This window comes from Delphinapterus leucas, chromosome 8, assembly GCF_059928025.1.
Source record: "Delphinapterus leucas isolate spDelLeu-1000000601 "Yukka" chromosome 8, BTC_Dleu_Yukka2, whole genome shotgun sequence".
In the NCBI taxonomy this organism is placed as follows: Eukaryota; Metazoa; Chordata; class Mammalia; order Artiodactyla; family Monodontidae; genus Delphinapterus; species Delphinapterus leucas.
This window is the reverse complement of record NC_143136.1, coordinates 67476780-67501059: the sequence shown is the minus strand read 5'-3', so window position 1 is coordinate 67501059 and position 24280 is coordinate 67476780. Positions and strand designations below refer to the sequence as shown.

Genomic DNA, 24280 nt, shown 5'->3' with positions numbered 1-24280 from the left:
TAAGGTTTGATTGACATTAATAGGACCTAATGAAATTTATTTTAAATCAACTCTAAGCCTACAGTAACTTTAAAAAGAAGACAGAGGAGCTTAATTCCTAGTCAAGTTCATTTGGAGAATATACAATAGCCTGCAACCACACTTTCACAAGGACATGCTGCTTGGACACCTTTTATTTACCTGCAGTGAAAAGCCTGCTACCTACTAATAAGACTGTTTCCTTCAAAGATGTATTGTCCCTGGTACCTGTGGTGTTAGGAAGTTGCTTCTGTGCTGTTGAAAGTTAACTCTGGCTAAGGGGTAGGGCATGGGTCACCTTAACATTTCCCTGTCCTATGGAGGGGCAGATAAGGGACCAAAATGTGTTAGAGAGAAACTAGCAGAGTTCTAACTGAAGGGAAGGGGAAAAGACAACATGTAACTAGGACACTGTACATGAGCAAATCTCCCCTTTTCTAAGTCTTCTGATTTTTCTGATTCTATATGTAACTGGAATTTCTCCAAAGAAAATGGGAATATCTCTATCTGATGCTACATGAAGAGTTTACATGTGTATATGAAAAAGAAAGGAAAATAAAACAAGGGGCCAAATTCTTGGGGGAGGCTATATCCAATAAATAACACATAATGAAAAGAAGAAGGACACTTCTGGTCCAGCCAACATAACATAGACTAGTCTTTCCCTGCTCCTCGATACTAGGTACAATGATAAGCTCTGGAAATAACACAATAGACAACCAAAGGAGATGAGCAAAAGCTCTAACACCTCTAACACCAGGTGAGCCCAGCTGCACCAGCCAGGGGGATCAAACCAGTGCCCCACTGACAAGCTGCCAGTCCCCTATTAGAGAGCCTCAAATGTGTCTGTGCTGGCAGGCCAAGGCTTCCTGTAACTGATTATTTTAAAGTGTAAAACAGATCATATCACTTTCCTATTTGAAACCGTGGTGGTTTCTCATCGGCTCCACGATAAAGGACCTCACTGATGCTGGCCTCTATTTCCAGCCTCATCTGGAAACACTTTGCCATAACTGAAATAAACAGGGAACACAGATGTGGTAGCAGAATAATGGTCCCCATATATGTCCACACCCTAATCCCTAGAACCTGTGAATATACTAGGCTACCTGGCAAAGGGGAAATAAGGTTGCAGATACAATTAAGGGTGCTAATCAGCTGACTTTTTTTTTTTTTACATTTATTTTCATTTATTTATTTTCTGGCCGCACCGCGTGGCATGAGGGATCTTAGTTCCCCCACCACGGATCAAACCTGTGCCCCCTGCAGTGGAAGTGCATTCTTAACCACCGGACCACCAGGGAAGTCCCTAATCAGCTGACTTTGAAATGACGTGATTATCTTGGATTATCCTGGTAGATCCAATGTAATCACAAGGGTCCTTATCCAGAACCAGAAGATAGAACCAGAAAAATGGCAGCATGGAAAGGACTCAGCTGGATATTGCTGGCTTTAAGGGTGGAGGAAGTTGCCATGAGCAGCCTCTAAAGGCTGGAAAGGGCAAGAAAATGGATTTCCCCCTAGAGACTGCAAAAGAGAACGGAGCCCTGTTGACACCTTGCTTTTAGGCCAATAAGACCCATTTCAGACTTCTGAATGACAGAGGTATAGGATAATAAATTTGCGTTTTAAGCCACTAGGTTGGTGGTAATGTGTTACAGCGGCTATAGAAAACTAATACAACAGAGCATCTTTAAACTGGGCATCTGTGACTTGAAAGAGGCTTTGAGAAGGGTCAAACGAGAGGAAAAAAAAGGTAAGAAGGAGACAGTCTTCCAGAAACTGAGCATTCTGGATATAGAAAGAACAAAGAAAGCTTTTAGTACATTTCATCATTTCTTAGACACACATTTGTTTTCAAACTAACAATCTGTATTATAATCTATGGCATCTCATATTCACTGTGGATGAAGTGACTTGCCATTGCCTGAAACTGATATGGGATTAAGAAGTCATTAGCATGAAAACCTTGCAAAAGGAATGCCAGTAGCTAGAAAGACAACCCCATGGACCATGGCAGAGCACTCATCTGAGAGATGATGCCTCCCCAAAGCTCTTGAACCACAGAGCTGGTTAATCTGTGGAAAATATGAGTATCCATGACTCTGAGATGAAAATGATTCAGAAAAGCCAGATTGAGAATATGAAGAAGTTTTAAGAATACCTCAACTAACTTATTTCATATATATGTATGTATATACACATACATACATATATATCTGTGTATATACACAAAATTGATAACATCAACAAAAATGATGAAAATCAGGACTATAGGCCTAAATAAACCTAAATATTCAAATGAAAATAAAAATTATAAGTGATATGAAACATCATATCACAATTTTATTGGCATAATTCTCATCTAATTACACAAAAAATAATAGAGCATCCTAGTAAAATCAATGGCATGTCAGAGTCACTGAAAGACTGATTAAAGGAAGTGGGTTTACCACCTGCTTCTGTGTTGGGTGTTTGAATTTGAGGCCCTTAGAAGGGAGAAAGACTTGGCTAACAAGGTTGGAAAGTATCTCTTCCACCAGCATAGCTGGACTTACAGGGTTCTGATGGAAGGGGAGAGAAAACCTGAGACCTCAAGATATTTTCTCTACCATAACTGTGATGGAGTAAAGTCTACCAAAGAGTGCCAGCTTCTTTATCTATAAAAGGACAGCGCTGGATGAACTCAGCATTTCTTAATCAGGCCGACACCTGGAGCTCAAGTCACTAACTCGGGATCCCCCAGGATGGGGCTGGGCACATGGAGCTTCGGAAAGCACCTCAGGTGATTCCAGTGCATATCCCTAGTTACGTAGTTACTACTGCTTTGACTGGTTGGTTTCCAAGACCCTCTAAAGTACTCTTCTCTTCTTCATTTTGTTTGTTTGTTTTACATTTTACAACAATGAGAGCAAACAAGTGACTACTTAACATGAGGGTTTCAAAGAATCAAGATTTCTAAGATTTGCTGAAACCAAAATCATGACAGCCATTTTGACAGTAGACTATTTGAGAAACAAACAAATCTCTAATAAAAAGGTAACCATAGTGACTTTCTGCCATAACAGCAAAAGGAAGAAAATTTCACAGTTAATCCAAAAGCTTCCTTTAAATTACTTTAAAAAACTTTCTTCCTACCACTTCACACGCACTAGGATGAGTATTTTTTTAAAAAGTGGAAAATAACAAGTGTTGGTGAGGATATGGAGAAACTGGAATTCTTATACACTGCTGGTGGGAATGTAAAATGGTTTAGCCTCTGTGAAAAACATTCTGGCAATTCATCAAAAAGTTCAACATAGATTACCACATGACCAGCAATTCCATTTTCAGGTATATATCAAAAAAACTGAAAGCTGTTACTCAGACAAATACATGTATAGACATATTCATAGCAGCACTATTCACAATAGTAAAAAGGTAGAAACAATCCAAATACCCATCAGTGGATAAACAAAATTGTTTATTTAACATATATATATGTTAAACAACACACATAGAATGGAATATTATTCAGCCATAAAAAGGAATGAAGTACTGATACATGCTGCTACAACATGGATGAACCACAAATTATTATGCTAAGTGAAGAAGCCAGACCCAAAATGTCACATATTGTATGATTCCATTTCTATGAAATATCCAAATTGGTAAATCCATAGAGACAGAACATGGATTAGTGGTTGCCAGGGGCTGGGAGTAACTGCTTAATGGGTATGGAGTCTCCTTTTGAGGTGAAAAAAATGTTTTGGAACTAGACAGAGGTGGCAATTGCACAACATTTTGAATGTACTCAATGCCTCTGAATTGTTCACATTAAAAATAGTTAATTTGGGGCTTCCCTGGTGGCGCAGTGGTTGAGAGTCCGCCTGCCGATGCAGGGGACATGGATTCGTGCCCCGGTCCGGGAAGATCCCACATGCCGCGGAGCAACTAGGCCCACGAGCCATGGCCGCTGAGCCTGCGCGTCCGGAGCCTGTGCTCCACAATGGGAGAGGCCACAGCAGTGAGAGGCCCGCGTACCAAAAAAAAAAAAAAAAAAAAAGCTAATTTGGTTAATTTTATGTTATGTGAATTTCACCTCAATTAAAAAAAAGTAAAAGAAAATAAAACTTTCTTGCAAACCTGGTATGACAATGAGTAATTCTGATTCTGATTATTCTGCCCTTCTTAAAAGGAAATGGTCGATAAGTTTTATAATTATAAATTTAAAGTTGTGCTAAATTTGCTAGCATACAAGTTTTAAAAATAAATGTGTTTTCTATACATCCTGGAAGAAATCAGTTCTGTGTCTCTCTCCCCCTACCTACTTTTAGAACATTCTTACTCCTTGTCAAGATGCTTACCAATAAATTTTGCTTATGGAAGCGGTAATTTTTACTTAGCACAAAGGTAAATGTTTGAATAATACAGCTATAGTAAAATTTATAAAATAATTTGCATTAAACTAGAAAGCAATTCACACAACACTTAAATAAAACATAAAACAACTGCACTAAACATATCCAGGTGGGCACATTTTAAAATATACTTCACATCGGATTGATGGCAATGTTTTTAAAATGCAGACTAAGTCATGGACAGGAGAAATTTCAATCAGTTATACTTGCTATATATGTAATACTCTTACAAAAAAATAAAAAGCAGAACATTTTTAAAAATGGAATACTCCACACACACAAGATAAATGTATTAGGTTATTGCACTCTACTCTGGAAATGTTTATCTTTCAGATAAAAAATAAGATACACGCATTTGGTGGTGGTTATTTTTCTTCTTCCTCACATACCCACATGCATTCATAGTAAGTCTTCTGAATTTTGAAATACAGGTATTTTCAAACTTTGATGGTACTCCCAATGTTTAATAGAAATTCACACCTGCAGTGAGATTACCTTAAACAATCTAATCGCGGTCACCCAGCACGTCCTACTCTGCTCTTCTTCTGCACAGAGCATTTTCAGGTCTCGAGGCCCTCCTGCTTTGTTAGGCTAGAAGGCCACAGCACATTGTTTATCGTTAATGCATATCTTGAAGGTAACACCTGTTGAAATAAAAGCCACTAAAATTCTCCTATATATAAGAGAAAGCTGTCTCTTTTTAAAAGAAATTAAAAGAAACTCAAGCTTACCTAAAAGGCTGAGGCTTGCTTTATTCATCTAGCAAAATATTAAGCCTGTACCTTAAAGCAGAATCCATAGTTAGTCGGTGCTCCATGTTTTTTTTTGCCTGCCAGTGACACATAAATATCACTATTGCCAAATTCGCTGAAAAACTGCAAATGCCGTGGTTCCTTAAAAAAATATATATGTATGTTGAAATGGATACATATTTTTACAATACCTTTTGTATTTTTATTACGTTACATAACTTATACCTTGGCAAAAAGTATTCCAAATAATGTCACAGATACAAAAGGAAAGGAAAACTAAGTCACTATATCCTTAAATAACCAGGAGCTGGATATGAGGTTATTTAATTTGAGAAGTAGTGATTTGTTTATAATTTAACTTCCAATACACAAAAAAATATATCTTCCTATTTTAAAATTACTTGCTTTAACCACAACTTCAAGGAATCTGAGGGAGAGAAGAGAGCAAAGCATGGCTTTTGAAAATGTTTTCTTATTTGGGTTTTAAATAATGGTAGTTCCACAAAGGGAAGAAGGTTGGTTTGAGCTTTTACAGCAGCTAAAGAAAAAAAAAAAACAAAACAGATGACGATTCCTGCTTCATTGAGAAATGATCGTCCCTCCTGTTTGTGTACTGCCTCACGTACCACAGCAAGCAATGAAACAGGCAGCATGACCACCTTCCTTTACAAAAGGAAGGAAGCCTGTACAGATAAATTCAGGGAAATTACCTGGCAATGGAATGTGTCTGATTTTCAAGGCAAAGTGGAATCATGAAGGGCTATTTCTTCTCTGGGAAATCCATAAGATTTAGAGCTGGTCATGGGAAATCACTGGGTCACATTATTCTGTGATAGGTTAATAACCTGGAGAAATGCTTAATTCTGGGGTTGAATGTGTAATCAAAACTGACCACAACGCATTGGTTCTTTAAAACCTTGCTACTAGTCGCGTGGTCCCAGACCAGCAGTATCAGCATCACCTGGGAGCTTATTAGAAATGCAAAATCTCATGGCCCACCCCAGATCTGCTGATTCAAAATCAAAATCTGCATTTTAACAAGAACCCAGGTGATGCATACGCTCTGAAATTTGAGAAGCAGTGCTCTTAAAACAAAAAGATAAAGCAGAGCATTCAGCAATTTGAGCAACCCATTCAAATCCAAATCCAAACAAATTTCAGTCATTGGCCAGTAGGCTGGCTATTCCATCAGTGATGATTAGTAGAGCAAGAGCTTCTGTGTATGCAACTGTTTCTCTGTGTGTCACTGTTCTTGAGGCATTTTGATCTAATGGATGACTAAAGTTCCCAACTCCATGGGAGAATGAGGCAGAAAAGAAAATTGTTAAAAGAGACCCAGGGCTTCCCTGGTGGCGCAGTGGTTGAGAGTCCGCCTGCCGATGCAGGGGACACGGGTTTGTGCCCCAGTCCGGGAGGATCCCACGTGCCGCGGAGCGGCTGGGCCCGTGAGCCATGGCCATTGGGCCTGCGCGGCCAGATTCGGCCGCAACAGAGAGAGGCCCGCGTACGGCAAAAAAAAAAAAAGAGACCCAGCCTAGGGCCCTTGGAACAAGGGAGGAGAAGGGAGAAAAGTACTCTTGTTGGCAAGGCCTTTAAAACTTTATTCCTTGATAGAAACTGATTTGCTAGTAAAAATGTCTGATTTCTATGAAGATGGAATAAAACCATCCCTGCCCACCGATACTGTAGAAGTCAATGTAGCTGAGTCATTTGGACGTGAGAAAAAGGCAGCTTAAGAAATACTGGAAGGACATAAGAGACATGATGAGTTTCTTCTCTTGACTGATTTTTGTTCCATTACTGCAGACACATCAAAGCTTATGACAGTACAAGACTAAGGCTGAGCTGGCATGGTTAGCGAAAGGTAAGCATGCAAACGTGTATATAAGGGGGAAGTTGGAGAGCAGGGTACTTAGATGTTTCTCTGTAAGTCATAGCCACACCTCCAAGGCTTGCGTAAGTGTTTATCTAACTCCTGTGCAGCCTACATCTTTAGAAAGTAAAATAAATCAAGACCCTTCTCATAGAAAAAGGGCAGGAAATGGTCACTTTGCCAGGCAGAAATGTCATATTAGACATTAGATAACCTACATGATTTTTATAGAGGTCATAATCCTTGAGTTGATCTAATATCTTGAATTTCGTTTTTAAGGGGGAACGTAAAATCATTTTCATATATATAGACTATGGAACACATGCTCATTCAGCACAGGCTAGAGAGAACACTATCATGTACGATGCACAGCAAAGTTAGACACCATGTTGAGGAGAGCTGAGGTATGACCTGAGAACAGAGGTTTGATGCCTATAATGTTGCCCAGCCAAGGGGGGACCACTGCAAGGATAAGAGTATCGCTTCAGTAGATGGAATAGGAGCTGTCTTGTTATGTAATAGGTGGGAAAGGAAAGGAGGTGGAGGGTGAAGTAAAAAGACAATGGGCTGTGGATTTTCATGCGAAACCTGTTAAAGGATTAGGAATTCAGGAATTAAGGAGATATTGTCATATCTTCCAGTGAAGAATCACTGGGAAGACAGTCAAAGAAATGTGATTACTGGATTTAGAAGCCACTTTTCTCTGATGCTAAAAGTAAAAAGATGATCCAGCACACATTTGTTTAAAACCACCTTCGTATATTACTTCATACACGAGGAAAACTGGGAAAAGAGAAACTTCATTACAAAGGTTAAGAAAAAGTCTAAAACCTTAATTACAAAAATGGGTAATTATTCATCCTAACATTATCTATAATATAAAAATTTGAAAACTAGGTTTAAATCCTCAAGAAAAATTAAATGCATCTATATGATAGAACACTAGTAGTCAAACTATATATACTTAAAAATAAAAGATTTCTGTAAAGGAATGGATTACTAAATAAGTAGAGGCCTTTTCCATGAAGTATTCCACCACTTAAACCTAAAACACACATACACACACACACACACACACACTTGCACATGTGTGTGCACACACGTGTGAATAGCAGCAAAGGAAAACTGTATATCAGGGAAGGGAGGAAACTATGTAAGAACAGTTGGGGAAAATATGGGAAGTATCACTCCTTTGCAAATCCATATCTCCATACCACTGCCCAAATATCTATAGTCTCTATCATTAGCTGTGTTCTGGGCATTTCCATTTGGATACTTCACCATCAACACACTATATCTAGAACTAAGATCAGTATCTTTCTTCTAAGATTTGATTTCTTCAAATCTCCTATTCCTGTTTATTCTATCATTTTCTTTTTTTGTTTGTTTGTTTGTTTTTTTTGCGGTACGCGGGCCTCTCACTGTTGTGGCCTCTCCCGTTGCGGAGCACAGGCTCCGGACGCGCAGGCTCAGCGGCCATGGCTCACGGGCCCAGCCGCTCCGCGGCATGTGGGATCTTCCCAGACCGGGGCACGAACCCGTGTCCCCTGCATTGGCAGGTGGACTCTCAACCACTGTGCCACCAGGGAAGCCCTATTCTATCATTTTCTATTTCTTTATTTTCCTTATGTCTTTCTCTAAGAACATTAAGTGCTTCCTCTTCTTTCATATCAACCAGTCAACAAAATCTGACCATTTGTCATTTAATCTTATATCCATCCCCTTCTCTCTCCACTGCTCATCCTAGGTTAGATCCCATTGCCTCCACCCTTGTTTACTGAAATGATCATCTAGTTAGCACTAATTAGCATCTGTGCCTCAACTCAATCAATCAATCTCTCTCCCTTCCTGCCCACTTATCCCTTCCCCCCTGCCTCCCCTGCTCCTTTCCCCTCTCCGATTCTCTGTCTCTCTAGTTGATTTTTTAAGCTCCCTGTGGCCATATTCATCTTCTTACAACATGATCATTTCACTCTCTCACTCAAAATTAAAAGACCTGTCCATGTCCTAACCTGAAGAAACTGTGAATGTGACCTGTTTTGCAAAGGGGCCTTTGCAGATGTAATTAAGCTAAGGATCTAGAGATGACATCTTCCTAGATTATCTGGGTGGGCTCTAAATCCATGACAAGTGTCCTTATCAGAGACACACAGAGAAAGGAGAAGGCTGTGTGAAGACAGAGGCAGAGACTGGAGTTAGGCAGCCACAAGCAAAGGGACACCTAGGGCCATGACTAGCCAAGACAGAAAATCCTACTAAAAATTTAAAGGACCAAATATTGAGAATGAGGAATAAATAATGAACATTTTCAGCATAAAAGAAAAATATGAATTTGAAGATTGAATGTGTATGTTAAGAATCAAGCAAGGTATGTATAGCAGAATATATTTGAACATACCTAGAAATATGGCAGGAAAATGACTAAATACCAATGATGATAATAAAATTTGAAAAAGAGCCAAAGAAAAATGACAGATTACCCATAAAGAAGCAACAGTGTTGTCACTGACAGAACAGATGCATGAACATAGAATTAAACTCTCAAAAGTAGTTTTACTTGAAGGAAATCAATGCACTGCATAAAATGTCAAGACATAAAACACAGGCATATGGCATAGTAGGCAACAACTAGACTACATAGAAACAGATTACATCGTGCTAGTGCTAAGGGAATTACATTCATAAGTGATTATGTATGTGTGTATGAACATCTGCACAGGAATGTCTATGTAACTGTATACATAGGTATACATAAGCAAGCACACACATACATCCACCGCTGATCATAACATGATAACTTCCTCTAGGAATTCATAATCTAGGTGAGGAGACAAAACTAACACACACAAAGGAATTAATAAGCAGTTACAGACTCAGCTGTGTGTTACTAACTGCATCAACAGAAGTTCAGAGGTGGGCAAGGTCAGTAGTATGACCTGGGTAAAAAGTAAAGAGGTGAACTCTGTTGGGCCTCAAAATACCAGCCTTGATAAGGAGAATGGGGGTAGATTCAGAGAGGGGGGAGAAATGGGCAAGGAATGTGGTACTGAAACAAGAGCATCCAGATGGTATCAAAGGATGTATATTGAAACTAGTGGGAAATAAAGCTGAATAATTAGTTTTTAAATGGATTATGGCAAATGTTTGGAATCTAAAAAAAATTACCAACTATTGACATCATGCAATAAGATAATGAATAAAACAAAGTAAAACCCATTTTAACTTACAACTTCCATATAATTCATAGCACATCACTGATATTCCAATTTACCTTTGATGTCCCTTTAGTAGAAAAATATAAACCGGATCTTCTTAAAAGGAAGTAAATCTTTTTCCAGGACTTCTTTCCCTGTTCTTTTGCATGTAAGAAGCCATGGATTTCAGGATACGTGCTTGAACTCAGAAACATCTGGAAGAAAAATCAGACACTCTCATACAGTTTCTGAATCAATGATATTGTAGTTTTATATTTCAAATAGAAATGTGCAAAATCAAACAGCATTGATACCACTTATACACCATTACAGAAATAGCGATATATATAACAGAAAATAAATCAGTCTTGTGAAAACCTGAGGCAAGTTCCAAATGAAAATATGCTCATGAAATATATATTCTAAGTTATCAGTACTTAGTCAAACACCAAAATTACAAGCTATTTGAATGTCCATTTGAAAAGCTGAACTTTGTCTACAGAGTTAAGTCCTGATACTTTTCATCCCTGTCTATGATTTTCCTTGAGATTATAGATTGACCTATCAACTTCAACTTCATTATGGTATATGTAAGACCATGATCCGGACTTCCATTATTCAATTATTAAAGAAATTGAGCCAAGTTCACCTCCTCGATGAAGGTAAAGTAAACAATGTCTTTGTCCTCTATGGTTCTCAGTTGTGGGTGGGTATGGGCAGGTTGTGTTTTCCAAAGAGAACTGCAACAATATCTTTCATTCCACGTGCTCTTCTGCAAATGTGATCCTGCCACTGAACAAAGAGGTAAAGTTTCTCCACCCCCTTGAATCTGGGCAAGGCTTGTGACTGCTCTGACCAATAGCATATGGCAGGAGGGACAGGCTGCCGTTCTAACTGTAGTCCCTTAACTAGCCTGATGGCTTCCACTCCTTAACTCTTGGAAGCTAACTTTCATACAAGAAACGTTGACTACCCTAAGATGGCTATGTGGTGAGAAGCACAACGCAACTGGAAAAGCCTTGGAAAATGACACACCATGTGGAGAGAGAGAGAGAGGCCAAGGAGTACCAGACACATGTAGTGAAAAGCTATCTCAGAAGAAGCAGATCCACAATCCCTTTGGGAGTCAATCTGCCTCAGAGACCCATCCAGCTAAAGCCTTCCCAAATACCAACCTACAAAACTGTTGACAAAATATGAGTGGGTACTTAAGCCATTAAGATTTCGAACAGTTTGTTACCCAGTGATAATTAACTGAGACAGCAGGCATGTGTTGGTCAGGAAATTGAGAATGAAAAGGAATAGCTCTGAGTGGCTGTGCTCAGCATCAAGACAGTGGAAACGCATTAGTGTCTCACTAAAAGAAGGAAATGGAAATCCCTATGAATAAACGAATGCAAAATGTTAAAACTGAAACTAAGAGAAAATATTAGCTAAACCAACGTAACATAGTTTTAAAAGGCTATTCGGGGAAATGCTGAGAGTAGATAATGTTTTTTAAGTAAATTAATAAAAAAACTTTTAATTTAATGAGCCACAGATATTAATTGACATGCAAAGCAGGCAAGTAGGTTTTTTAGTTTGAGTGCTTTCCAAGTTATTAAACCAAACCAATTAAATTTTAAAAAGGGAGTCATAGAGGTCACACTAGAAAAAGAAGGAACGTTTTAAAAAGTGGAAACATTGCCTCAGTGGAGAGAAGAGGTCAGGGGCATGTGCAGGACTATCTGATTCCAAAGCTATGACTTTTCTTGTTTTTATAATTTAACATTAAAGTAATATAACTAAATTATAGGAGAATTTGGGAAAGGAGGCAGAAGAAAAACTCCAATCCACTGCCCTGTCGTAATCCAAAGGCAAAGTATAAAGAGGCGTGAGAGCGAGGGGTGCTGGGGCACTGCCGCTGCTGCCATTCACCCTAACATTCTGCAGGGTGTCTGTGACAGCCTAGTAGCATATAAGTAGCTTTTAGAGAAATCCTGAGGCTAATAATCATAGTTCTAAAATATTTTGAAGCAAAAAATGAAATATAACCTATTACAAATAAAAAGCCCATAGAAAACAAATTTGTGATACCCAATATATTTACCAGTATATTCAAATACCAACATATTTAAAGTAATATCTAACTGGAACTATTAAAAGTTTTCTTCATTAAAGATCAGAGACTATTGAGTGGGTTCGGGGATGCCTTGGGTTTAGATCAAACAGCAACCATTATAAAGACATTGCTCACCATTAACCTGTTAACAAGTATAGTATCAAATATAAAATAACTGAAAATTTTTATTGTAATGAAAATGTCTTAAGAAAATTACAGCCTACAGCCATTGCCAGTTTGTAAGAAATGAGCTCAATAGATGCAAAACTAAGGAAGTTTTAAATTAAATAACTAGTTTTTTCTGCGGTACGCGGGCCTCTCGCTGCTATGCCCCCCCCTCCCCGTGTCTTAAGAAAATTACAGCCTACAGCCATTGCCAGTTTGTAAGAAATGAGCTCAATAGATGCAAAACTAAGGAAGTTTTAAATTAAATAACTAGTTTTTTTTGCGGTACACGGGCCTCTCACTGTTGTGGCCTCTCCCGTTGCAGAGCACAGGCTCTGGACACGCAGGCTCAGCGGCCATGGCTCACGCGCCCAGCCGCTCCGTGGCTTGTGGGATCCTCCCGGACCGGGGCACGAACCTGTGTCCCCTGCATCGGTAGGCAGACTCCCAACCACTGCACTACCAGGGAAGCCCATAACTAGTATTCTTTATTCAGCTATTTCATGTTCCAATCAAGTGTTTCCATCATAGATAATATTTCATTTAATTGCTAAATATTTTATCATAAATAGGATTGAGAGCATTTATTATAAAAGTTAACACTAAATATATGTTGGTAAAATGTCTATAATTTACTGGAAATTTTGATTTTTTCGAAGACTAACAATCTTTAAATACATCACAGAGAAAATTCTGCCAGTTTCCTTTCATGATACACATTTTTTAAATGCTTAAAATCCTTTGACAGTTGTTCAAAACTGGGAAGAATAATATAGTTAGGGGTCTTTATTGATTTACAGAATTCTTTATCTAGATTGTGCTCTTTTCTTTTCTTTCCTCTTCTTCTCTTTTCCAACTTTATCTCCAGCAAAAATTAACCACTCAAGGCATACCATCCAAAATCTGGACATGTATAAATATGGACCTCACTAAATAGACATTTCTCCAAAGAAGACATACAGATGGTACACGAAAAGATGCTCAATCAACATCACTAATTATTAGAGAAATGAAAATCAAAGCTACAATGAGGTATCACCTCACACTGGTTAGAATGGCCATCATCAAAAAGTCTACAAATAATAAATGCTGGAGAGGGTGTGGAGAAAAAGGAACCCTCCTACACTGTTGGTGGGAATGTAAATTGGTGCAGCCACTATAGAGAACAGTATGGAGGTTCCTCAGAAAACTAAAAATAGAGCTACCATATGATCCTGCAATCCCATTCCTGGGCATATATCCAGAGAAAACCATAACTGAAAAAGACACATGCACCCCAGTGTTCATTGCAGCACTATTTACAATAGCCAAGACATGGAAGCAACCTAAATGTCCATCGACACATGAATGGATAAAGAAGATGTAGTATATTTATACAATGGAATATTATTTAGCCATAAAAAATGAATGAAATAATGCCATTTTCAGCAACATGGCTGGACCTAGAGATTATCCTACTAAGCGAAGTAAGCCAGACAGAGAAAGACAAATATCATATGATATCACTTATATTCGAATCTAAGGAAAAAAAATACAAATGAACTTATATACAAAACAGAAATAGACCCACAGACATAGAAAACAAACTTATGGTTACCAAAGGGGAAGGGGGAGGATAAATTAAGAGTTTGGGATTAATATATACATACTACTATATATAAAATAGATAACCAACAAGGACCTACTGTATAGCTAAAAGAACTATACTCAATATTTTGTAATAACCTATAAGGGAAAAGAATCTGAAAAAAAATAACTCTATATGTGTGTATAACTTTATCACTTTGCAGTACACCTGAAACTAACACAACATTGTAAATCAACGATACTTCAATTTAAAAAAAGAATATTATCAACTCTCATGAAGTAAAAAAAAAAAAAAAAGCATGGAAATGCAAGATAAATGAGTATATCTACTTATAAAATTAGAAAAATAAATAAATAAGTAAATAAGGACCTTACAGTTTCCCTTCATTATTTAGTACTTACATATTTTAATGAAAATATATATTTTACCTGCAGAATCTGTGTGGGGGATATTTCACCATTGGTTTCAGTTGCAAAAGACACCATATGCTCTGGAAAAAAATACTGACGAAAAGATACATGTTATATTATCCCAAAGCCATGCCAGGAAAGATTGAACTATGACCAACACAGTCATCTAAAGCAAAAGCTCTTTAAATCAGTGTGTTGAAAATTCACCCAAAGCACTTTTAAACATGCCAGTCTCTGACTCTACCCGCAGGTATCTTAATGAGAAGGTAGGAGCAGGGCCCAAAGACTAGCCAAACACCCTCAGATGGTGCTGATACACAGAGATCCATGTACCTCCAGTTACAAACACTGCCCTCAGGCTGACAGTGTGCTAGCTCCCATACGTCTTCCCTGAGTCCTGCAACCACTCTAGCAGGTACTGAAGGACTATCAGCTCCATTTTATAAAGTCAAGGCTCATAGAAGTAAAGGATATATATACCCAAGGTCACAGCCCATAGAGTAGAGGAACAAGGAGTTAAACTAGAGGGCCAGGGAGCTAAAATGACAGTCTTTTCCACCCACTATCTTTCCAAACCTGTTTAATCATAAAATTCACCCAGGAAAGCTGTTTAAAAATAGGAATTCCCAGGCCTCTTTCCTGGAGTGTTTGATTCAGTAGGTCAGGGTAGGACCTGGATCCTGTATTTTTAACAACCACTATCCCCTTCCCCAGGGAGTTTTTATGATCAGGCAAGTTTAGGAAAATATATGCCACCATACTTCCTTTAGGACAGGGTTTTTGAAGCGTAGTTCTATTAACGTTGGTCTAATAACGCTGTGTTGGGGGGACTGTCCTGTGCATTGCAGGACGTTTAGAGCATTCCTGGCCTCCACCCACTAGCAGCACCCCCATCCCCCCAGTATGACAACCAAAAATGTCTCCAGACATTACCACATCACCCCCCAGTTGAGAACCACTACTCTAAGTCTACAAAATGAATCTACAGCCTTTAAATTAAAAAAAAAAAAAAACTAAAACTGAGCACTAAACCCTATGTCTTTAACTATGACTTTTAAATTCTTGCTTTTCATAAAGATTCATAATAAGAAAAAAGTTTCCTTTCTAATTCTAATTCTATTTAATTTTTATTAGGACTCGTATTTTCTTTGTCAAAGATCATCCCACTATGTTTCTATTAATAAGTTCAAATAAAAGAGAGCGTAAGAGGTCTTTCAGAGTTTGAAAATACTCTATTATGGTGTGTATCATATATTTTTCATAAAGTATCATTTCAATCCAATTATCCAAAGCTTAGTGTAAAAATATGCTACAGCTGCAGAGTCAAAAACAATTTAAAATAATGAGCCCAGAGGCTATTCTGACTTCTCTAGATCACTAGTCTTCATTAGAATGTGACATACATTTACTTTCTTTTAAAAAGAACTATAATGAAAGTAGTATTTACTAGTTACTAGATAATGCACTGGTCTTTATCTCATTTCTACTTAGCTCAATTATTGCACTGAAAACAAAATAGTTTGGAACAGCAAGATGCATGTCAATCTAAACTTCTGGCTAAGTTTCAACACATCCAACAAACATCAATCTGTTTTTCCTTTAGAATTTTTCTTATTTAATTTCCTAAATTCTGTGAAAAGAGTTACCATAATATTTTGGAACCTGCTTGGAGATATCTAATAATTCCCCAAATCAAATGTAGTTTTTTTTCTTAAAAAGCAGGAAAAGAAGCAGTAGTTCCCCAAAACCATGTATATGAACTTCTGTGATGATGTTGGCTAATCATTGTTAGAGTAAGAAGAAGTGTGACTATAATTTTAAAGGGCCAGAATTCTTACCTACAGTTTACCAAATAGGGACTTGTATTTTATCCATAGTGATATTTTTCTTCACATAAAATAAAATAAAATTTAACTAAACTCATTCATTTTCTATAACTATTAATAGGGATTTCACTTACCATTGGGTTTTTAAAGAATTCATATTTGGCATAATTTTTTCTAAAGTATAGCTTATTTTCTTCTTCCATTCCCCAGTTAGATAGCACTTCAATCACCAGCTCGTGGTCTTCTATTGTTCTTTCTGTAAAGAATGTTCCAGTGAGCATGTCAACAGATAGATGGATGGATGGATGGATAGAAAGATAGGTAGGTAGACAAATAAACATAGGGACGTATATATCCATACAAATATATAAAATATATTATGTACGTATCTTTATTAAACATAGAAAATTTCAACTCAATTCTGGAATAATCAGATTGATAAAATTTTCATTAATTTTGAATTAGTAATGTTGATTTTTATACCAAAGCAGACTGTAACCCGAAGAGAAAAATGACATAAAATATCACAATGCACTTTTTACTAATTCTCAATCTCCTTTTATTGCTATGTAAATTATAAGTTTGATAACAAAACTGCATTAAGAATATGGGAACGATTCTTTTTCTCCGACTCATCATGGTGCCAAAATTAAAATATTTGCCTCACGGTTGAACAATTCATCCCATTAAGAGCTGAAAAAATTTGACAGGTTCACTATGCGTTTAAGACACATAATCTGGATAGTTGAGAAAAACTAAAATAAATGCTTTAAAAAGAAAATTTTAATGCAAGGACATACAATTTTTTAAGAAACCTGATTTCTTGTGGCACTTTTTACTTTCAAAACTAGTGTTCAGGCAAATGTAGTTTGTATTACCAATGAAGATAATTAGGCAGGGTGGGAAGGCACTTAGGAGGAAAGGCACTTAAATGAAAAAAGCAATGGCAACTTTAAAGAGGTGAACATACCATGCAGATTTCCTATTTTAATAAGAAACTGTGATGTTCATACCGGTACTATTCATAATAGCCCCAAACTGGAAACTACCCAAATGCCTATCAACGTGAGAATGAATATATAAACTGTGTAAAGGACACAATGGAATATATACTACAATAAAACACAACTTCATGGATGAATTCCACAAACATAATACTAAATGAAAGAAGTCAGACACAAAGAGTGCATACTACATGATTCCACTTATATAAGTTCAACACAGATACAATAAATCTATGGTGTTAGAAATCAAGATAATAGGGATAGTGGGTGAGTGAGCAGGGGCATGAGGGAACCACTGGGGGTGAGAAATATTCTGGTTTTTAATCTGGGTGTTGGGTACTCAGGTAGAAACAATATCTGAGAATTCACCAAGTTGTCCACCTTTGTTCACTTATGTTAAGGTATGTCATACTTCAATAAAAGGTTAAAGAAAAGTGACTGTGAAATTATTAATGCAAAATAAGAAATGGAGAACAGCCAAACAAGAAATATAGAAATCCCCTGCTTTTTTAGGTGCTTCTAGGACCTTTTTGAAAAGTACCTATGTCTCAGAAATTCAACACTCAGGAGTAATCTGTGACCTGCAGCGCCCAAACCCTTGAAAGTAATGTCACACTTAAATAGAAGCTTATTCATCTGAAAGGGAGTTCTTCTAAGAGTGCTGAATGAATATATGAATAAGAATGAGTTGGAGCTAAGTGTGTATCAGCACTCCCGGGTTCTGTTCCTAATTCAGATTGCTCTTTTTCGGTCTCATTGACTAGCTCTGGTAGCTCCTTCTCCCACCTAAGATGCAGTCCTTGGCTGGACTCTTTTTTTCTTCTCTTCTCTCAACTAATTAACTCTCCCCTCTTCAGCCATTATGTCTGTCAAGTTCCCTGAAGTGAAATCTCCAGCTACAGTTGCTTTCACTAGCACTCCAATCCTAACTGCTAGACTTTCCACCACTTCAAACATAATCTGTCTAAAACCAAAGTTCAGTATGGTGGTCCCTCCAAATATTAAACAATTCCAGCAATTCCACTTCTGAGTTCATAACCAAAAGAAGTTAAAGCAGGGACTGGAACAGATACTTGTACATCAATGTCCATTGTAGCATCATTCACAATAGCCAGAAAGTAAAAACATCCTAATGTCCATCAACAAATGAATGGATAAACAAAATGTAGTAAAGACATTCCGTGGAATATTTAGCCTTAAAAAGGAATGAAATTCTGACACATGTTACAACATGGATGAACCTTAAAGATATTATACTGTGTAAAATAAGACAGACACAAAAGAAAAAACATTATATGATTCCATTTACATGAGGTACCTAGAGCAGACAAATTCATAGAGACACAAAGTAGAATGGTGGTTGTCAAGGACCGGGGTGTGGGAAGAATGAGGAGTTATTGTTTAACGGGTTCAGGGTTTCAGTATGAGAAGATAAAAATGTTCTAGAGGTGGATGGGGGTGATGGTTGTACAACAATATAAATATAAATAAATGTACATAATGCCAGTGAGCTTTACCCGTAAAATGAATGAAATGGTAAATTTTATGTTACATGCATTCTACCAAAATTTGTAAAAAATGTAAAAAAATGAAACAAAGTATCTTCCTTTTTCTCTCTCAAACTGCTTTTTCCTAAATTTTCCAACGTCCATTACAACTTTCTCTATGTCCACTCCAATATCCTCCAGTTGTTACCCCAGATATCAGACTCTTTGTCCGAGTGTCTCTCACACACCCAACACCCCCCAACCCATTCCCACTATCACCATTCCCATTTAGACCTTCACTTTTTCCTAACTAATCTCCAAACCTCTGTTTTTCTCATTCTTCCAATCCAACCTGGACCCTGATATCACAGGAAACCTCATAAAACATTTGTATCAATGTGACCCCCACTCAAAAACTTGTCCACTTCCTACTTGTTATGAGATAAATCCATATAGTCTGGCAGTTTTAACTTATTCATTCATCTGTCCATTCGACAAATATTTATTGAAGGCCTACCATGTGTCAGACAGTCATTGTGGGGCTTGGAATTTTGTAGTGAACAAGACAGAAGTCATTGCCTCATGGAGCTTCAATTCTAATGGGAAGACAGGGACAATAAATCATGTAAACCTTAAAAGGTGGTAATAAACACTACAGAGAAAAATGGATCAGGGAGGAGGGAAAAAGGAGGGCACAAGGGAAAGGAATCCATTTTGAACATAAGACTACTATGAGCTGACTTACGTTTTCATTGGATCACACTGGATGCTGAGTGGATAACTGATTTCAAAAGGCTTAAGGGTAGAAACAGGAAGACCATCTAGCAGAATATTGCAATTAACAAGGGGAGATGATGTGGCCTGGATGAGAATGGCAGCATGTAAGAAGTAGACAGAATCTGCGTGTATGTATTCTGAAGGTAGAGCCAACAGGATTTGTTGACAAATTGGATGTGGAGTGAAAGAGAGGGGGCAGTGAAGGAAGACACCAAGATTCTTGGCTTAAGCATTTGGAAGGACTACTGCCATTAATGAGCTAAGAAGACTGTAAGAGAAGCAGTTTGCAGGGAGATCCAGCAGTCACCGAGATATCGAGTGGGAAGTTGCATCCCTAACAATCTTTATTATCCTTACTTTTGTTTACTTCTCACACAACCCCAACTGATATTTTCAACCTTATGAAGCATAGGTTCACATTATTAAATATACTATGTGCTACGCACTGTATCTGTATTTATTGCAACCACAGTGGGAGAAAATTGCAAGGTATTAAGCAATATGTCTGCTTATTTGTTTTACCAACCTGTGTTTCACTGTACCCATCACCTATCTCTACCACTAAGGAAACAGCACATGTTCTGCCCTGAAGATAAACTATACAGAGAGGAAAAAATGACAGAGATGCACTTTCTTTACTTTTGAGCTTCAAATTAGACTTTATCAATCTTTGACAAATATGATCACTTGGGGAGAATAATGGCCAGCCAATCCTCCACTGACTCATACAGGGATGCACCCTCTGTCCTCTGGGAAAGGATCTGGAATTAAGGGGTTAGTGGAGGAAAGGGTGGAGTGGAGCCTGAGAGGAGGCTAGATAGTAACTGGATGGTTTAGGTCACAGTGACCCTACATCCTGCCCCTTCTGGAACTAGGACCCTTTCAGGATGAGCAGTTGATGCTAATAAAATCCCAGGTAAGTTTAATGGCGGTGTGTGGTTCAAACCAAAGAGTAGCCTTAGGAGGCTTCTACCCTCAAGTAGAAGCCCTGCAACTAACATGGCGGAAAAGCAATAGCTAAGTGCAATGCTGAGGAAGATGAGTCCATAGCATCCAAGTATGAGGAAAGAGCACTGCAGAACCAAGTTCTCCAGAAGAAGTGTGGAAGGGCTAAAAGAAGACCATGAATTTAGGGGGCTTTATGATACAGGCAATAAGCTTGAGAGAAATAAGAGTTTCTAGAACACGAAGAGAAGAGTTGGATAGAAGTTAGACAAATACCCTTCCTGGGACTTAAATGCCCCACCAGAGTGTTGCAAGAGTGAAACTAGGTCTTAACCTTCAACTGAGTGTATCTTAAACCTGTATGTAACTCATTTATATAACCTGAATTGATTATTTACCCCAACAAGACTATAACAATCCATAAAGCAAACCAGTAACAGAAGATTAAACTGTCTGCCATTAAGAGGTCAGGAGACTCAGAGTTAGAAATTAATTCAAGTTATAGAAATAAAGGAAGCTACATCTCTGCATATCTCAATCTGAGACCTTTGTCATTACTGTATTTAATTCTTATAGTATCTGAAGTAGGCTGAATATGGCCCCAAAGACATCAGGTCCTAATCTCTGGAATCTAAATGTTACCTTATATGGCAAAGCATTTGCAGATGTCATTAACTGAAAGATATTAAGATGAGGAGATTATCCAGGATTACAAAGGTTGGCCCTAAATCCAAACACAAGTATGCTTTTAGGAGACAGAAGGAGATCTGACAGAGAAATAAGAGGAAAGGGCAATGTGACCAGAGGCAGAGACTCAAGTGATGTGACCACAAGCCAAGGAATAATGGCAGCCACCAGAAGCTGAAAGAGGAAAGGAACAGCCTCCCCATAAAGCCCCTGGAAGGAGTGTGGCCCTGCCAACACCTTGATTTCAGCCCAGTGAAATTAATTTTGGGCTTCTCACCTCCAGAACTGTTAAAAGATGACATTTCTATTGGTTTAAGCTAGCAGTAATTTGTTACAGCAGCCTTAGGAAACTAAGAGGATAACCTAAAGAGCAAATTCTATTTCCATTTTACAGATAGCAAACGTCTCAGGGTTTGAATGCCTGCCACATGTCTGACCCCAAGTCTCTGCTCCTTCCTCTGCACAGCACTGCCTCTGCCTTCACTACAGTTCCCACTGGAAGGGCATCCTCTGTGTATATCCTACTCATTCTTTCTGTATCAGCTCAAATCTCTTCCACATTCCTCAGTTCTCAAAATTTGATTGCCTCAAATTCTTTTATCTTGAAATGTGTTCGATAACTATTTGCTAATTAATTGAAAACAAACCACCACATTTTGAGTGTAAGGGGAAAGAATTTAACAGGCAATATTTCAAATTATTATCAATCTTAACCTCACATGAAAGTAACATAAATCATTTGAATTTGGATTACATCAAAAAAGAAAATAAAACAAAGAATGGAAAAACCAAGCTGCATTTGAACAGCTATGACAAATGTGTCACAAAAAAACTAGTGTAATATGTGTAGTCACAAAAAAAGCAGCAGTCTAGTTGGGGTTTTGTTGGCTACACACAAATAAAGCCCAGCGTACCAATCTACAATGAAAAAATAAGGGATACAATATTTGCAGAAAATTTCATAGAACTATAACACCAAATATTTCAATAATGCAATTACTAGCATCATGAAAATAGCCTGGTAATCTTAAGCAGAAAAATGTCTTCAAATAAAGCGGGCTAAAACCAGAGTAAGTGGGAAAGCAAAAGACATATTTCCCATTCCTTCAAAGAAGATTTCTGGCACTCTTCTATTGAAAACTCAGAAAACATGTAAAAATCAAAATCCAGAGGATCAAATGCAGCTACAGGTTTTCACCTCTTATACTCATCTCATAATGGAGATACAACTTACTTATTATAGAATCTGGCTTTTGAAAATATTAAATAATTTTTTTACGTTTATATATCACCATCCCCATTTAGATGTTCTGTCATAAATACCATCCCCCAACCAAGTCTCATTATGTTAAAGGATTAATGCTACAATAACCCAAAGAGAGACTGGTTCAAGATGGCAGAGTACAAGGATGTGCTCTCACTCCCTCTCGAGAGAGCACCGGAATCACAACTAACTGCTGAACAATCATCGACAGGAAGACACTGGAACTCACCAAAAAAGATACCCCACATCCAAAGACAAAGGAGAAGCCACAATGAGATGGGAGGAGGGGCGCAATCACAATAAAATCAAATCCCATAACTGCTGGGTGGTGACTCACAAACTGGAGAGCACTTATACCACAGAAGTCCACCCACTGGAGTGAAGGTTCTGAGCCCCATGTCAAGCTTCCCAACCTGGGGATCCGGCAACAGGAGGAGGAATTCCTAGAGAATCAGACTCTGAAGGCTAGCGGGATTTGATTGCAGGACTTCGACAGGACTGGGGGAAACAGAGACTCCACTCTTGGAGGGCACACACAAAGTAGTGTGCACGTCGGGACCCAGGGGAAAGAGCAGTGACCCAACAGGAGAGTGAACCAAACCTACCAGCTAGTGTTGGAGGGTCTCCTGTAGAAGCAGGGGTGGCTGTGTCTCACCGTGGGGACAAGGACACTCGCAGCAGAAGTTCTGGGAAGTACTCCTTGGCGTGAGCCCTCCCAGAGTCCGCCATTAGCCCCTCCAAAGATCCCAGGTAGGCTCCAGTGTTGGGTCGCCTCAGGCCAAACAAACAAAAGGGAGGGAACCCAGCCCCACCCATCAGCAGACAAGCGGATTAAAATTTTAGTGAGCTCTGCCCACCAGAGCAACAGCCAGCTCTACCCACCACCATCAGGAAACCAGCACAAGCCTCTTACATATAGCCTCATCCACCAGAGGGCAGACAGCAGAAGGAAGAAGAACTACATTCCTGCAGCCTGTGGAACAAAAACCACATTCACAGAAAGACAGACAACATGAAAAGGCAGAGGGCTATGTACCAGATGAAGGAACAAGGTACAACACCAGAAAAACAACTAAATGAAGTGGAGATAGGCAACTTTGCAGAAAAAGAATTAAGAATAATGATAGTGAAGATGATCCAGGACCTCAGAAAAAGAATGGAGGCAAAGATCAAGAAGATGCAAGAAATGTTTAACAAAGACCTAGAAGAACTAAAGAACAAACAAACAGAGATGAACAATACAATAACTGAAAAGAAAAATACACTAGAAGGAATCAACGCAGAATAACTGAGGCAGAAGAATGGATAAGTGACCTGGAAGACAGAATGGTGGAATTCACTGCTGTGGAACAGAATAAAGAAAAAAGAATGAAAAGAAATAAAGACAGCCTAAGAGACCTCTGGGGCAACATTAAACACACCAATATTCGCACAACAGGGGTCCCAGAAGGAGAAGAGAGAGAGAAAGGACCCAAGAAAATATTTGAAGAGATTATAGTCGAAAACTTCCCTAACATGGGAAAGGAAATAGCCACCCAAGTCCAGGAAGCACAGAGAGTCCCATACAGGATAAACCCAAGGAGAAACATGCCAAGACACATAGTAATCAAACTGTCAAAAATTAAAGACAAAGAAAAATTATTGAAAGCAGCAAGGGAAAAATGACAAATAACATACAAGGGAACTCCCATAAGGTTACCAGCTGATTTCTCAGCAGAAACTCTGCAACCCAGAAGGGAGTGGCATGACATATTTAAAGTGATGAAAGGGAAGAACCTACAACCAAGAT

The 24280-nt window shown here is 38.3% G+C and overlaps 1 protein-coding gene across 6 annotated transcripts in view; it reads right to left on the bottom strand.

The window, feature by feature from the left end:
- GRB14 (growth factor receptor bound protein 14) overlaps positions 1-24280 on the bottom strand; it is a 129245-nt gene that overhangs the window by 14710 nt on the left and 90255 nt on the right. For 4 of the 6 annotated variants that reach the window (XM_089916747.1, XM_089916745.1, XM_022569908.3 and 1 more), the window contains 5 exons: positions 16462-16583; positions 14520-14594; positions 10315-10452; positions 5201-5311; positions 4914-5009 (listed from right to left, as the gene is read on the bottom strand). In XM_089916747.1, coding sequence (XP_089772873.1) covers positions 4914-5009; positions 5201-5311; positions 10315-10452; positions 14520-14594; positions 16462-16583 — 542 coding nt within the window. The remainder of the gene's footprint in view (positions 1-4913; positions 5010-5200; positions 5312-10314; positions 10453-14519; positions 14595-16461; positions 16584-24280) is intronic. The other 2 variants (XM_089916746.1, XM_089916748.1) reach the window with 2 other exon arrangements.